At 35.3% G+C, this 16115-nt stretch overlaps 1 protein-coding gene across 1 annotated transcript in view; it reads right to left on the bottom strand.

The window, feature by feature from the left end:
- The window catches only part of AVEN (apoptosis and caspase activation inhibitor), a 96694-nt gene that overhangs the window by 816 nt on the left and 79763 nt on the right, over window positions 1-16115 (bottom strand). The window contains 3 exon segments of the mRNA XM_040558360.1: window positions 817-1165; window positions 2662-2757; window positions 5968-6038. Of these exon segments, the coding sequence (XP_040414294.1) occupies window positions 817-1165; window positions 2662-2757; window positions 5968-6038 (516 nt within the window).

The following is a 16115-nucleotide window of genomic DNA, read 5'->3' as shown; positions in this document are numbered from 1 at the left end:
TGCACAGTTGCATGATAATCCTATGATTCCCTATTCTGATGGCAGTGTTTTCTTAAGGGATTTATACTGTGCTTTGGAGTGGACATACCACTTCAATGAAAGATTTTGTCAAGATCCTCTTCAGTGACGAGGCTTGCTGTATTGTGTGTGGTGATATTACATGTTAAGCTATGTATCTTTTGGACTTAATTTTTAGCACAGCAAGACAATCATACACAAAAATTGGCGATGCTAAAAATCCTTTTACATCATTGTAGGATGGGGAGGAGGAGGACTACTCTTCATCAGAACTAACAAATGGGAGCGCAACTTCTAATGAAGTCGAATCTCACAATTTCTGAAATATAAAATTGTTTGCATACATTTTTGTTAGAAAAAAGCTTATTTTGTATAATCAATACTAGTAAAATTTAAAAATAGCACTTCTAATGTTATCAGTTCTTCTACATATTATTATTATCATCACAGTGAACTAATGGCTGATAATGTTACATAAAAACTGTATTTTAATCTTCCACTCACTGAGAGTGTCTAACAGTTTTGTTTTGTTTTGCCAAGTCATAATACCAATGCTATTCTGTAGAAGAATTAAAGCTTAAAATGAACATGCAAAAATGGTGAGACTTTAGTTCAGTGGGGAGTTAAAATAAAAAAGGAACAAATGGGTCAGAACATAGCCCCAGATACATTAAATGCACTACGACAGAGAGTACTGCTGGCAGTACTGGTGACTTGCTGGTCATGAGCTTAAAAACATTGCTGAGAAAGAGAACAATGAAAATTAAATAAAGGCACCGCAAGGAAGTGAAATCTTACCATTTTCTTTACTCTCCCCTTTCAGATCGTTCTCTGTTGCTGTGTTGTAGAATAATGCACCTGACACAGAATCAACAGGAGCATCTAGCTTTAGTAGAAGATCTAGTTCTTCATCCAAATGGTCAGTCTCATGCTTTGGTTGTTGAGGGGCTCTCTGGAATGGCTCTGCTGCACTTGCCACAGGACCGTGTTTATTTGCAGGCTCTGACGGAGCAACAGAATCACCAACGGGATGGGAGCCCAACACCGTTTCACTCTGAGCCAAAGAATGTCTAAACAGAAGCTCTCTCCTCTTGCTGTCTTCAGTAATTTTAGATTTCATCTGTGGGAGCTCTGCAGGCGTTGATGCCTAAGAATACAAGAGAGGACTTAGTCTTTCTAATTGTTGTATAGAATATTAAAAGTCTATTTAATTTGGACTGTAATTCAGACATCCTACATTTGATCACTTAAGAAGGTACAATGAAATTTAGCAGAATTGAATTCAGAAGTAAAAGTAAACTAAAGTTATCTTGATGATGGTTGTACAGTAATAATTATAAAATACAAAACCAAAAAAAAACACCTCCTTTTATCCCCTAATATGGAATATGAGATTGAATGATAAATCAACAAGTTCCATTGTTTCACAAATACTTCTCTAAATCTGCTTCAATGATATATCATCAGTACTCTGAATTTTGGAGTGACTGAAGTCAGAATTTGGCTAGAAACTATCCATTTTAAACCTTCCCTCCAATATCTCTATCTTGAAAGCAAACTACATCACTAAGTTCATGTCTAGCTGTGTAGTTTGAAAAATAGAACTAAATTACAAAACTCAATCAAATATTGAAAAAAAGAAATGCCAACTCATTATTTAACTGGAACACACATCTTGCTTTTTTATCAGGATGCCCTGGAATTAATACCACTGCAGTATATCTGATGACCGCATCACCTGCCACAATGACAAGATAAAGATTAGATGTCATAACACATGCTGTATAACCCTGCTAAGAGTTCTAGTCTTGGCCTTGCTTCACTTGCAAGAATTTGGAAATAACATTTATTTGTAGATTCCCTTAGACATCACATCTGCAGACGTATTTGAGTTCCCCTAAGAACAAACACAGTTGTGTCAGAAACAGAAGCATTTCATGCAACTCTAAACAGAATTAATATTTCTATGAGAGTCATGTTTCTTTTTCCCCACTTAAGTAGATGGATCTTATTTCTGTGTGTGTGGTTTTTTTTCATTTGTTTGTTTGTTTTTATACTTAAATCTCATTAGTTCTTATCCTCTTATATTTTCTTTTTTCACAGGCTGAAAAAACATTTTTGCTAACATTCTTTTCCACAATTTTCCTTAACCAGAGCATAACATTTTCTTCACGTGTTTGACAGTTCTACCTGTTCTAGCACAGATCTCCGTTTGATTCATGGAACAAACATGTATGTTGATATTAGCCATGTAGAAGAGTAAATCACACTTAAAATAATTACCTAATGGGAAAAAAAGTGAAAGCACTTCCAAAATTTGGTGCAAGTTTTTAATAGCTGCTTAAAAGAGAAGCAACTATAAGAACAGTATAATTGCTCCATGTCAAACACTCACATACCTGGTTTTACATCCAATTCACTGCACATAGAAGCATTTTGTTTAAAGCTACCAACGAAGCATTAAAATGGCTTATACAGGGGTCTCCCGCTTCACCCACCTTTTCACGTGTCAGTCTCAAAAGATGTATTTACTTATAAAATACATTCCAGTTAAATTTTAGGCCCAAATTTAAAGTATTCATTCTAGCATAGATTATTTCACTTAGAATATTTCCATTTTATTGTGAAAATTCATAGCATTACCTGTACAAGTTCAGCGGCTACATTCAACCTCAGATGTAGAGGCAGTTCCAGAAGGGCCTGGGCCAAAGACTGGCAGTCAACAGAAAGCGCAGATAACTGAAATATAGATCAACACACAGCACGCTTGCATTAAAAAGAAAAAAAAAGAAACTCTTAATGATTTTAGTCTATTACTTTCTTTTGTTCCACACATTGAAGGAATGTGAAGAACAATCTAAAAATATACAACATCTAAAAGATACTGGCAATAATAGCAGAAATTAAGTTTCAAAAGTACACATGCATGAAGCAGTTTGGCTAAATTACCATATAAACACCTACAAAGCCAATAATCACTTAGAGAGTTAAAAATAGAGGGTGAAGTTTTGAAGAAGATATATATGGAGAGCTCCTTAGGCAATGCTTTGAAAATCCAAAGTAGGAAACTGTTCTGCAAGTTGACAATGTCATAAGAGGCTTTTCCAACTCTTAACACCTTTTAACCTGTGAACGTTTCCTTGCAGTGGGAATCACCGGTCTTTAATGAGTTGCTCATATTTTCTAAGCAAGCTAAGTAGTGTGTGCATAGCTCCCTGCTTTTAATGCCTCAACAACACGGCCCTTCTTATACTTGTTTCCCGATCATTTAAAACATCGTTTTGATGCTTTACAGAAGCAACACACTACAGTCACATACACTCATAAGAAGATGTCAATCAAGAAAAATAAGCTACTGCTGCCCAGTCGCTCAAAAGGTGCAAGGGTCACTCATTCCTGTGACAGATATTAAGTTTCCTTTTTTTCTTGGAAAGCTGCATTTTTATTACTTGACATTCCTTCCTCCCTGTTGCTCACCTGTCTTCTAATGAACTCAGGTTGATATTTTACAGATGATTAAAATATTTTACAAATCTCTTCTTTCCAGTCTCATTTTTCATTAAAGCTGTATTCCAATGGTGTTTGCTGAGAGCAGATTTACGAAATAATAACAAAGAAGAACTGAAGCAGTGGCTTTTAAAATTTCTGGCATCCAGATTCTGGACTTGATATTCAGCAATAAAAGGACCAAACAACCTAAGTATCTGTTGGTTAGAATATTTCTTCCGTACTAACAATTTTATTTTATACATGGATCAGTAATCACCATCAAAGAGGATTCATGGGTATTAGTAACCTCAAAAAGTCTCCAACAAGCAACTCATGAACATCTGAACATAATGAACTGCTGCATAACATGAACTGTTATGCAGCAATGAGCTAGAACTACAGAAAACCCTGCTCCTTCTCAGGTACTGAAGACCACAGATGGCCTCTGTATGTTTGCACAGGGCAAGGAAAATCATATGAACCCAGTAACAAGAAACTGTAAAAAAGTCAAATATCATTGAATAACATTTAAGTGCATTTGGGAAGAGCTAAGTACACTTGCAAAAAGATTAATGTGAATAAAACATTGTGATTGAAGGTGAAAATAAGGTCAGTTAAGAGGGGAAAAACTGAGGATGAAGAAGGGCGGTTCAGAGAATAACATAATGGAAGTAGGAATTCAATATCTAAGTAGGTATTTCACTATAAGTAGTATTTGAATAAAAAATAAATAAAAACATACAGATCAAAGCAGAATTTAACAAATTATAAATGCTTCATGGCACGTGCAGCTATTTGCTCAAAAAAAAAGCAGCAGAAGAACACTTTGTTGCTGGAACTGCCAATTTTTACTGAAAAATCCAAATGATTACTACCTGTTTGATTTTTAAATTGCAGTGTTCTGAAACATTTTTATTGCATTTTTATCAATATACAATGAAGCACATTCAGATATAACTTTTGTAAAAATGAAGGATAATAACAACATGAAAGTTTGTTATTGTTCATGTCACTGTTAGTTTCCATTCCACTTTTTTCAAAACTGTTTTGTCATTCCTTCCTACAAATATTAGGGAATCGTAAATATCTGCTACTATTTGTATGCCTTTTCTGCTTCATTTTGTTCCATCACATCAACTTTGGTTTATGATTCTGTAGTAACTTCAAGTATGTGATGAACAGGCAGGCAAAGAACTGGAAACAGTTGAGCTAGGAGGCAAAGGCAAGGAACTAAGCAAAGTGGATTTAGGATGAAAATAAGGACTGAATCCAGCTTTCAGGGAAAAGAAAAATGGACCAGAAACAAAGAGGCTGAAGACCAGAGACAACAGGAAACACCAGCTAATGCTATGAAACCTCCCAGGCCAGGATCCTGAGACTAAAACAAGAAGTCAAAGACAAAAAACTATTTGAAACATGGAATTTGGATTTGGCAAAATGAATGATGATTTAGGGACAGAGATGGAAGAATACGCCCACCACAACACACTTCACAGTTCAGAGTGTGGAGCCAAATCCAGAACTGTGCAGTCTTGGCACGGGCAGACAGAAGACTATCTGTGACACTGACTGGCAATGCAAAACTTCCCTCTGCTCACAGTGGCTTCAGCATACAAATGAATTTCTACATTCAAATCAGCTAAATGGTATAACGGCAAGCCAATGAGGAAATCATAAAAAAATTAATATTCTGGATTTGCACAGAGAAGAGGGAGCAAAGGTCACATGCTTCATTACTGGCATGCTACACAGTGGGAGAGGGAGGAACTGATAAGAAAAAAAAATCATTGAAAGACCATATCCCACTGATGGTTTAAACAAATGCCATGCAAGCCACTTAATTGCATTTCTACATTTTAATTTGACTTTGCAACCTTAATGTAACTTTTATGCAAGGAAGGCAGCTGCAGAGATCAAGACACTTCCGGTATCCTGATATAAATACAACGCACTACTGGTTTCTTTGCCCTTTTTCATATTAGCACAGAGAATCCACATACAAATAATCTCAGACCTAGTCTGGGTCCCATAGTCACTTTGGAGCTGAAGTTTCAAGTAGAGAACATGCACTGTTAATTTGAATTAACTGAAACATGTTTCATAGTCAAATATACAGATATATTCATTGTTCTGTTACAGTCATTTTGCCAGGTTATTCTCTTAAATACAACTGAAAATGGAAGGCTGACTTTCTATGTCAGTGGAGCAAGGTGAATTATCCTTCTTTGGATGGATTTGTGTGTTCTTTTCTTCTAATGTTACTTATAAACCTAGCCTGCTGCCTTAAATATTCTTCATTAGTAAAGGACAACACTCAAGAGCCTCCAGCATCAGAGACAGATTAATAAAAGTATCTACAAAATAAAAAGTGCTGTCATTGTATTATATAATTTGCTGCTGAAAGTACAACTGCCTATGTATTCTGTGCCAGGTGATTATCCACACAGAAAATTCTGTTACCTGTTTAGAGTGTATGCTTTCTGTATCCCAATCTTTCTCTTCAGCAAAGCGAAACTGCGTAAAGGAATCTCCTACAAAAAAAATAAAATAAAAAACACGTTTATTTTTTTAAAATACAGCAACCTCCCCAAAATTCCAAACCCTACAGAAGTAATTTCAATCAGTAAACCTCACATATTGAGCAAATTTGCTGCTGCATTTAAAATAGTAAATTCCTCTCAGCCAAAGTACAACCGAATGATCTTTTAACCTCTTGCTTACAAAACTGTTCTGAAAAAGGCACAACAAATTAAAAATTGAATGAGGCGGTACTGGGTGCCATGTCAACAAGCAGGATCTTCACTGAAGTCTGATTTGGATAACACATTAAGAATAGGTACAATATTCAGAATGCATTTTTTATAAACGGCTTTGAACATGCTGTAGATACACCTTCTCTATCAACATGCAACCCCCTCCTAACTGGATTACAGACATACTAGAAATCAGTTTGTACTGGCCAAGTAAATACTTTTTGTTGTCTGGTCGCTGAATTCTCCAAACTCCCTCTTCCTTGAGCTAGTCCGTACTCCTGCAAGCCATCAAAAATGTCACTTGAAGCCAATGAAGCATGAATCTTAATGCATATGCACAAGGGACTGAATTAAAAGAAAACTTAAATAGGGCCAGTTAAACTACACATGTAACCTCTAGCTAAGGCTGGAACCTACCACGTTGCTCCAACACAGAAGTAATTTCCTCTTTCTATAGGTGGGTTATTATTTTGCTGTAAATGATTTCTATTGCAGTACCCCAAGGGGTTTTGAAAGACAGTTCTATAAGCATATTCACTGCAAAAATACTCCAAAATTCCAAGAAATAAAAAAATAAATAGTAAGGTCTATCACAGATGAAACATGAAAGATTAGGGTTGCAGAGAATGAGACAGAACCTACTGAAATAATCATGTAAAATTGGAACTACCAGGAAAACTTCCTAAGTTCTTATGTGTTAAACTCTTTATGTAAAGCAGTAATTAAACTATACTATAACATTGATTACCCACAGTGTATATTCGAAAATAATTCAGGAATAATTAATACATGTTAATAGCTGATGATATATATATTTACACACACACACACAAAACTAATATTCAGACCAATCAAGTCACACTTTCAAATGCTTCTATTCAATATACCACTGTCTGCACATTTTTAAACTTGAAAATCAATCATTTTAGACTCTGGCACCATTTAAAGAACTGTTTAAATAAATAAGTAAAATGGGAGGTATGGGGCATACACGTCTTGTTACACTTACACTTCTTGTTATCAACTCACAATGCATATTTGTGAACAAATATGCCATAAAAAATTCTCAGGAACAAGAGAATCTCAAGACCAGATGATGACCAGAGGCCTAGAATCACTTTGTGGTAGCACAAAGTATGTATGCTGCTGATGCAGAGCATGGCATATGTCTTCTTAGACCATGCAGTTTGACAACAAATAGCTGTTTTGGGATCTCAATTAAAAAGAAACAGTTGAATTATTGCATTAAGGAGATTAAATTTGATCCCGAGAATTCAGATCACCTGGAAAAAATAAGTTATTTCACGTGCCTAACCGCAGATGCAAATGCTTAACTTGAGCACTCATAGTGCAAACAGCACCACTGTAAGTGAATCCCTCTGTTTCAAAACGTCTAGAACATTGCTAATAAGTAATAACTAAAGCTGGAATTTAAAGAAATCCAGATTCAATCTTCATTCTCATGATTTTACAATAGATACCAAAACGGGCAGATTAATTTATGTATTAACAGCATATATTTTAAGGGTTCAATTTAGTTATAAATGTAAGTTTTTATTGGAAAAATAATTAAACCAAGTGATCCTCAGAGTATTCATACTATTGAACAAAGCGATTTATTTATGTTTTCTTCAAGACAAAGGAGTGAAATTAAAGAAAATGATTAGTTGGATGCTCTAGGTATCTGAGAAGGACCAGATGTAAAGCAGCTGAACAAACCTACCTCATGAGAAAAATCAACCGGGATCAAGAGCTGGTTTATGATTCTCCACACTCATAAAGCTCAGAATAATAGATCCACAGATACCAGATACTGTATTGCTGAATTAAAAGGTATGACTTTAACTGTAGTTTAACTGGGCTTTTTAAATAAATTAACAAAGCATGCCTTTCAAATGGAAAAGCAATAACCACAATTCACAGTAGCACATTTAATGCAAATTAGGTTAATGAGAATGTTGGTCTAGCCAATTATCTTTTCACAAATTCCTTTACCCTGAAAATAATTTCCTTTTGTGCCATGAATACTAATCAAATGTCTTGCAATGGCTCCAAGTTCCTTCCAGTGTAAGAAGTGCTTTTCTTCATTTGAATAGTTTTATCTTACTTACAAACATGACTTGGCCTTCAAATACACAGCAACTAAAAATAATACACTCAAGTAAACCTTACACACCGTTTTTGGTAAGTTTCACAATGTCTTAATAACCCTTTTTATAACATGTAACCTTACTATGAAAGAATAGCAGTTCTAAAACACCATGCTTTCCTAACAGTTGAATACATTTTAAAGCTAAATCAATTGATTCAAATAGAACACGTTTCATAGTCTCATTAGCCCAATTATCTCTTCATATAAATATTCACTGAGTAGTGAATAAAACAAATCCTCCCTGTAACCTGTAATAAACATTTTCTAATACCTGAAATTATAGGAGTATGAAAGTTGAAACACTGAAAAAACATTTCAGCATGAAAACAAAACTGACATTCTGGTAGCATAATTTTGTTCACTTCAACTTTCTAATTCATAAGAAACAAAAGACACAAAACATGACTGAAGATAGAAGAAAAATATTCTGTACTTTTAGATTTCAACAGATTTTCAAATTGGGGGTGAGTGGGAACAACCAACGTAACATGGTTGTACGTGTTCTGACATGACTGTACCGAAGAACTGCAAAGACAAATACAAGAATCTAAATAATTTTTTAAAACAGAATTTATCTTCTCCCAACTAAGCCTTTTTGATAAACTCACTTGGGGTTTTCCAACTTTTGTTCATTTTCCACTTATTTTATTATGGGAGCTCAAGCCTCTACCTACATGTCTGTTTGGTCAGCAAAATTATATGCAATAAATTTATGCTGGCAGTATGTAGCTGAACCAAATAAACCACATCAGAAAACTACAACTCAGCTACATCTGGGAAATTAACAATGAGACCCAAAATATCTCAAAAAGCACCCTGTACCTGCTGCTATGCTGGCTAAAGTTCTTCCTGAGTTACTGCATTGAGAAATTCTCACCAAAGATTAAAACATCTATCTTTATTCTAAAGATCTCAGCCAATTTTGCAAGTTATCCCCTGCTCTCTGTATTGATCCCCTGTTCATTACTATGTATAAACAATGCATTATCAAAACAAGCTATCTGCCACCCACCAGTCTTCATAGGCTTCAAAAATGAAGGTGGAAACATGTTATTTTTAAGGTGGAAAAAAAAATCAGATTCTCCAACTTAACACTTTTCTGGAGGGAAAAACAATCTGAGTTGCATAGCTCAGGCAGGACTGATGGTTGAAATCTTATACAGCATCAATGGTTCACACAGGAATCTGACCGACTCTCTCGAGGAGTCAGAAGGAGGATAAGCAAATTTTTTTTTTCTATTAGCTCAAGACTTCCTGTAGAAAATCCGAGAGAGAAATCTATAGATCAAAGAAGAAGGTAGGGAACTACTAAGTCATGATTTTTGACCTAACTTATGAGCACAAAGAGAAAGCTAAAGCTTACCAGCCATTTTGTGATGGATTAGTTATGAGTTCAACTTTCTCTAGCTGGAGGAAAAAGGATGAGGAAGAACTTCCACCTATCCATGCCTTGCTCTAACTAGGAGATTTTGAAAACAACATGGAAACAGCAAGAATCGTGGAACAGGCACTTTGGAATGTCATCAGAACCAAAACATTTTTCTTATTGTTACAAAATGTTTCCACATGCTGGGATTTACAGAGCAGTCTATCTACAATTAATGCTTGTTTTAAATAGAATAACTTTGGAGAAATATGACAGAAGATTTCCCTTTATAGGACACCTGCTGGTTCTCCTTCTTTTCTCCTACAAAAGGAGACTTACTGATATACAAATTGATTAGAGATATTCCTCCAACCCTAGAACATTTGTGTTCTGCAACGGGTTAATATAAATAATTGTATACACATCATAAACAGATACAATAATGTGGCCACAATAAGGTAGTATATATTATAGGGAAGCAGACTTTTGGAAGACACAAAACTTCATGGCAGTTCTAATAACATCACAGATTTCTTTTTATTATTATTATTTATTTCTCTACTTTGATAGCATACACACTGTAACTATTACTTTTACTATGACTAAGGCTGCAGTGCTCTACTTAGGAAATGTGCCATACGCATAGACTGAGTAATAGCAATTTTCAGAACGTGGGCATACAAAAACAACAGATAAAGACCCTGTAAGAACTCAACATCTATTAATTTTCTTCAAATATTATTAAGATCAGTACATGCAAGTAACTGCAAAGTCTGTCTTTTATCAAGAACATGACAGTTATTTCCAAACAACATGCCTTCACCACAAATACTTCAGCACAACCTACAGTTTTCCCTGGCTCTGCTGTTCACCAGTAGGCTGCAGAGCAATGTATTACAAAATCCAGAAGGCTTACTGCACAGCTCAGCATAAACATTTGAACTAGCAAAAGAATACATATCTATAGGAAAATACTTTTAAATAACATTCTTCTACTGACACCAGTAAAAGATCTTGAGCTCTGTGCAAATATATCGATGCCAAAGATACTCATTGCCTGCGCTGTGAACTGTAAAGCATGTTTGTAACCAGACTCAGAAAGAATAATGTTCAAAATTAACTCCCTGGCACAAGCACACACTGCTACTAGTTACGTTAAAAAAAAAAATATATATATATATATATAAAAGACCAAGTAGCAGGATAATCTGATCAGGGTTAAACCACATCCACAAAATTTTAATTCATGTTGCAGATATAGGAGTAAGAAAGGAAGGACCTCTGGAAACCAGTGCTGCTTATGGAACAAAGAACTTCTACACAGGAAGAACAAGGTGAATTTAACATACAGAGGGACTAGTTGATTTTCAGAGGTCCCTTCCAACCTCAGTAATTCTGTGATTCTGTGAAGAAGGCTGCAGACTTGAAAACAAGGTCAGATGCTAGTTTTTCAATTGAGAAGGACAGCAAAGCCAACAAGGGCCAGAGAACATAATGGTGAAAAAAAAAAAAGAGAAAAAAAAACACAGAACTTCTGTTTTTTTTTTTTTTTTTTTTTTTTTTTAAAAGCTAAAGCAGAGGTTAACAAGAGTCAATAAAGGAAAACAGAACAAACAAAAGGGTATTCAAAGAGGTTCAGAGAAACAAACAACAGTACTCCTGCTTCTGCATGAAGACAGGTGACCAAGAAACAAGCCAGAAAAGGCTGGGCCCCTTGCCACCTGATGGTGCAGATGCTACAAGTCTGTATGAATGCAAGAAGGGAGAGAGGTCAATGTAACGAGAACTTTTAAATACAAAGATTCTACATCGGACTCAGGAAGTCCTTGGGACATAAATTGTTGCAGGCTATGAAAGTATTTGGGAAAGTAGCCTGCCAGGTAGCATGTTCTGGCACCTCACCTCAGGTGGACCCTACATCTACTTCAATACAACCAACCTCAGTCTAAACAAAGGTCTAGTTTTAACCTGTAGAACTCTACAATTAGTTATCTTAATTAGTCATCTTTCTACGAGAAAAACAGGAAGAAAAAGTAGGGAATGCACAGATATGTTTTTATAGTTCTTTTGAGTTGATTCAAATTTTACGTCTGCAGGGTGTGTAAGGAGACAATAGACACAACCATGTATCTATCGTATCTACCATGCAGGAAACGATATAGACAGCCTTAAGCAGACCTCTCCACTTTGTTATTAACTTTTCCAAATTTTCTTAAATGCATCAATACTTTTCACATGCAATTTTTCTTAAATATTTCATGGCGATAGGTCTTAGAATGCAACAAAAATGCAAAATATTAAAACAAAACGCATTAAACAAAAAAAAATCATCCAAATGCAGTAGCCTTTTGTCCTTTTCATAAGCACCAATTCCATCTTCTCCATTATTCACTTTTTTACTGAATAAACATTAAAATGATATTTAAGTGTGAACTTACTGATTTCCCCACAGGTTAAACTTAAACCTTTCATTAAGTTTAAGCTAGTCACCTTAAATATTTACATTTTTCCTGATGCTTTATGACATTTTCTAGTGTCGTTTTTCTCAGGTTACTAATTTACAACATTCTTAGTGATTTTTAAATGTCATTGCAACCAACTCGGAAGATGAGACAAAGTATAAAACTCTACAGACTATGCTGGGTTTTGAGCAGTATCACTGAGAAGAAGGGCTGAAAAAAAGCAAAGATCCCCAGGTCACTTAATGCATAAACACTCCTGAGCAGAGACTTCTCGTTTATTTATTTTATGTTTAGTAGCAGCAGGAGGACACAGCAGGAAGTACAAGGTGACAGTCTCCCTACAACAGCTCTTTAGGATGCGAGGGGTGGACATCCTAATGTATTTTGGTAAGCTGCAGGACTGCATTCACTGGCCTAGTTTTTTTTGTGGTGTTTTTTATTGGTTTTGTTTGTTCATTTTTTACCTTGTCTTATTTAAACAAAGTTCCAAGTTAACCAAGTCCATTATATTCATTTGGATTATTGTTCATTCTACCTCCTGAGTCAACAGTGCATTCAATACTGTTGTATTGTAGCTGGAAGGTGGGAATGTCACACAATTCTTTATATCAGATTTATTTTTGCACCTCTCATTTAAGAAAACTTCATATTTAATTGTCATGCTTAACTAAGAGCAATTGTATTGCCTAAATTTGCAGTAGGAAAACCACCATTTTCTGTAAATATGCTGCCAGAATATTTGGCCTGAAAACTTCAAAACTCTTCAAATATCTTTGAAGGATATACAAAGAGCAGCAAACAAAATAACTTCACTCCACGTCGTACCTCCTTCAAAAAAAAAAAACAAAAAACAAAAACTCTACTTTTCAAAAATAAAGAAGACAATAATCTTAGAGCTAACAAGTGAACAATTTTAAGTAATACTTTATTTTAAGCAGCCTGCTATTTTTGTCCTGATAATAGTCACTAACTTGGCAAATTAGAGAAAAAAGTCTGCTAACTGCAGTTCTTACATGCCACACAGATACAAACACTGGGAAACTTCTCTGTCCCTCTCCCTCTCCCCCTTCTCTCCAATTTTAATAGCAGACAAGTCATGAAAGTTTAAAACAATTTGACAATTGACTATTCAAGCTTCAATTTTAGGCAATTAAAGCCAGTCAATTTTTGTTGATGGTACCCACATTCCTTGGCAGCCCTTGCACTATTAGAATTTCATAACCCAACAAAGCTATTCTATTTTTTTCTTAGTGTTACAGTTTTATTTGCTGCTCTGTACTTGACAGAACATTTACAACAAAGCGTGTGATTATAGAATCAATAAATATTATTTATGCTGCTGTGCTGGGTATTTTTAATAACATCACTTCGGAATTAGTTGCTTTTTTCCCTAAAGTAGAATTCACTGTTCACGAAAGTGGTACAGGACACCATGTCTATGAGACTTTCCAAAGCATTCATAATTTATAAATTAAGGTACAGGCCTAAAAATATTCAAGCATTTTGATATACTGAGTATGAGGCTTGGCTTTCTTGCAATGAAACATGAAAAGAGATACAGCTTCAGAAAACAAGATACAGGAGGATTTTCTTCTGATACATTAACAAAATGACAAGGATTAAAATTAGCAAAGAGCAAACCAGTTCTATAAGCATGCAAAAGCCAGGGAAGTTTTTGCACATGCAACGTACTCCTAACTCTCCAAAGATATGAAGTGCAATGGCTTATCAGAGAGTTCTCAGCATCAACTTAAAACTAACAGCAGACTGTTAAGCATTCATTTCAGATGAAAAAATCCAAGCAAGCAGCATACTGGATTTGTCTTACTGAAGGCTAGGAAGCCACTGCATTCTCAATCCCATTTACATTTCTAAGAAAAATTAATATCTATAAAAACTAGAAGCTTAGCTTTATTTTTAAAGAAACTTGCTTTTTAAAAAGTTATAATTAACTACAGAGGAGTTTTCCCATTGCCACAGATGAATTGTTCAATGTAAAGCTTAAAACCCTGTGTTAATAGAAGTTAAGAGTTCTTCTGAAAAGTGAAAAATAATTGCTTACTATCTACAAGTCTTTGGGTCATGTTAGAAAGCAAGCTGTAGCCACATACAAGCTTCTGTTCATCTTCTTTATCAGGTACCTTCAGGGTATTGTAATGAATTTATTGGAAATAAATAAAGCCTGGGTTAGTTAGCTCAAGTAAGATCATCTGTATCTGCAGTGTTGACCCTGGGCTGCCCTGAGCAGGGCGCAGCATTCCATGTTCCTACCTTACAATACCTCCTAGCAACATACCTGCAGCCTTCTTACTCAAGCTCTTCTTGCATGGCAGTAACAAGTACAGCTGTCACACAAGTTAAAAAACACAAAGAGATGATACAGAATGAAGAACTACAGTTTTGTGGATGACAAACACCATCTGGGCTGCATATTTACCACTGATACAGAGTGATTCGTGGGTCTGAATAATGCACATTTATTTTTATTTAATTATCCTGTGTTCATATAGCACAGGATTTAAATGTGTGCTCTGGCGTTCATTTTTAAATATTCACTTAGAGAATTTGTTTTTCATCACTGTATTAGCATACTATTAAATAGCATCATAGATATATCAAAACTCAGTTTTTAAGGTATTGAAGGAAGTGATGTATCAGGTAATGATAATAAAGCTAAAAAGAAAAAGAAAAAAGTGTCATATCTATTGACTAGACATACTCACTTTCTATCACTGTTTACTTGGGGATTTTTCTGTGATCTGGTTCTGTAGTCCAAAAATACGGCTTGCAGATTACTCCTTAATGTATGTAATGTTGTGTTAAAGCTCTCCCTGCCTATTCATTCATCACCCTGCTTGTTCAAGCCTTGGTTTTATGGTTATTTTTTAGCTTTTTATATTGTTTAAATCAATTCTTCCAGATTTCTGACCATGATTGTGGTATTTTAAGTCTCTCTCACCTACCTGCAACATAACAAAGAGGTGCTGATCACCAAATTCTTTACTTCAGCAGAAAATAACTTGTGAATCACACAGAAACGACTAAGTACTCTCTCCCCTTTTCCATTTCATATTGCACTGCTTTGTGGTAAACATTTCACTGTGCTCAGAAATACACGACACCTTTCAAATACTATTCTTAGTGTTTGCTTTCATTTCGAATGTGGTGAGAACATCGCGTTTCAAAGAATCAGAGTCTACTAAAAATTTTAGGGTGACAAGAGGGTCTAGGCTGCACTCACGAGCCTGTTGATAGCCTAACATACAGCCTCATCATTTTAGGAAAAGATGAAAAGTCATCTCTTTCTCTGGGCCAGAGGAGTTTTTTCACAGGCTTCAGCTAGCAAACATTATTGTTGCACATCTAAAGGTCAACTCTAAAATGGGAACAATCTTCTCAGCTGTGAAGGAGAGTACTGGGAGTGGATGGAAGGAAAAAAGTCTCCCTCCACTGCCACCAAGAAAAGGATGTATGGTACTGCAGTGCTGTAAAATACAGCCCATTTACAGACTTACAACATCCTTTGTAAAACTCTACAAAGATCTAAAGGATCTACAAACTCTACAAAGATCTAAAAGATCTACAAACAAATGCAAAGATCTAAGACTTGTATTTGTTACCAGTCCTACTACCACCAAAACAGCATCTTCCTGCAGAAGGCTGGTACTTTAGTAAACATTTTAAAATCACTTAAAAAAAATATATGACTACTGCAGAAGCAAAATTAAATTGAATGCTCAGATGAATGATGATCTGGTTAATGACTTACCCAAGTTCTAACGAATCAAGCCACTAAGCTCAATTTAACAACACCTCAGCTTTGTAAAATTCCACAGCACCCAAAGGGAGAAAGTAAATTTTGCTTGTGTCTTTCA

Source organism: Cygnus olor, chromosome 5, assembly GCF_009769625.2.
Source record: "Cygnus olor isolate bCygOlo1 chromosome 5, bCygOlo1.pri.v2, whole genome shotgun sequence".
NCBI lineage: Eukaryota > Metazoa > Chordata > Aves > Anseriformes > Anatidae > Cygnus > Cygnus olor.
This window is presented reverse-complemented; position numbering and strand designations above follow the sequence as displayed.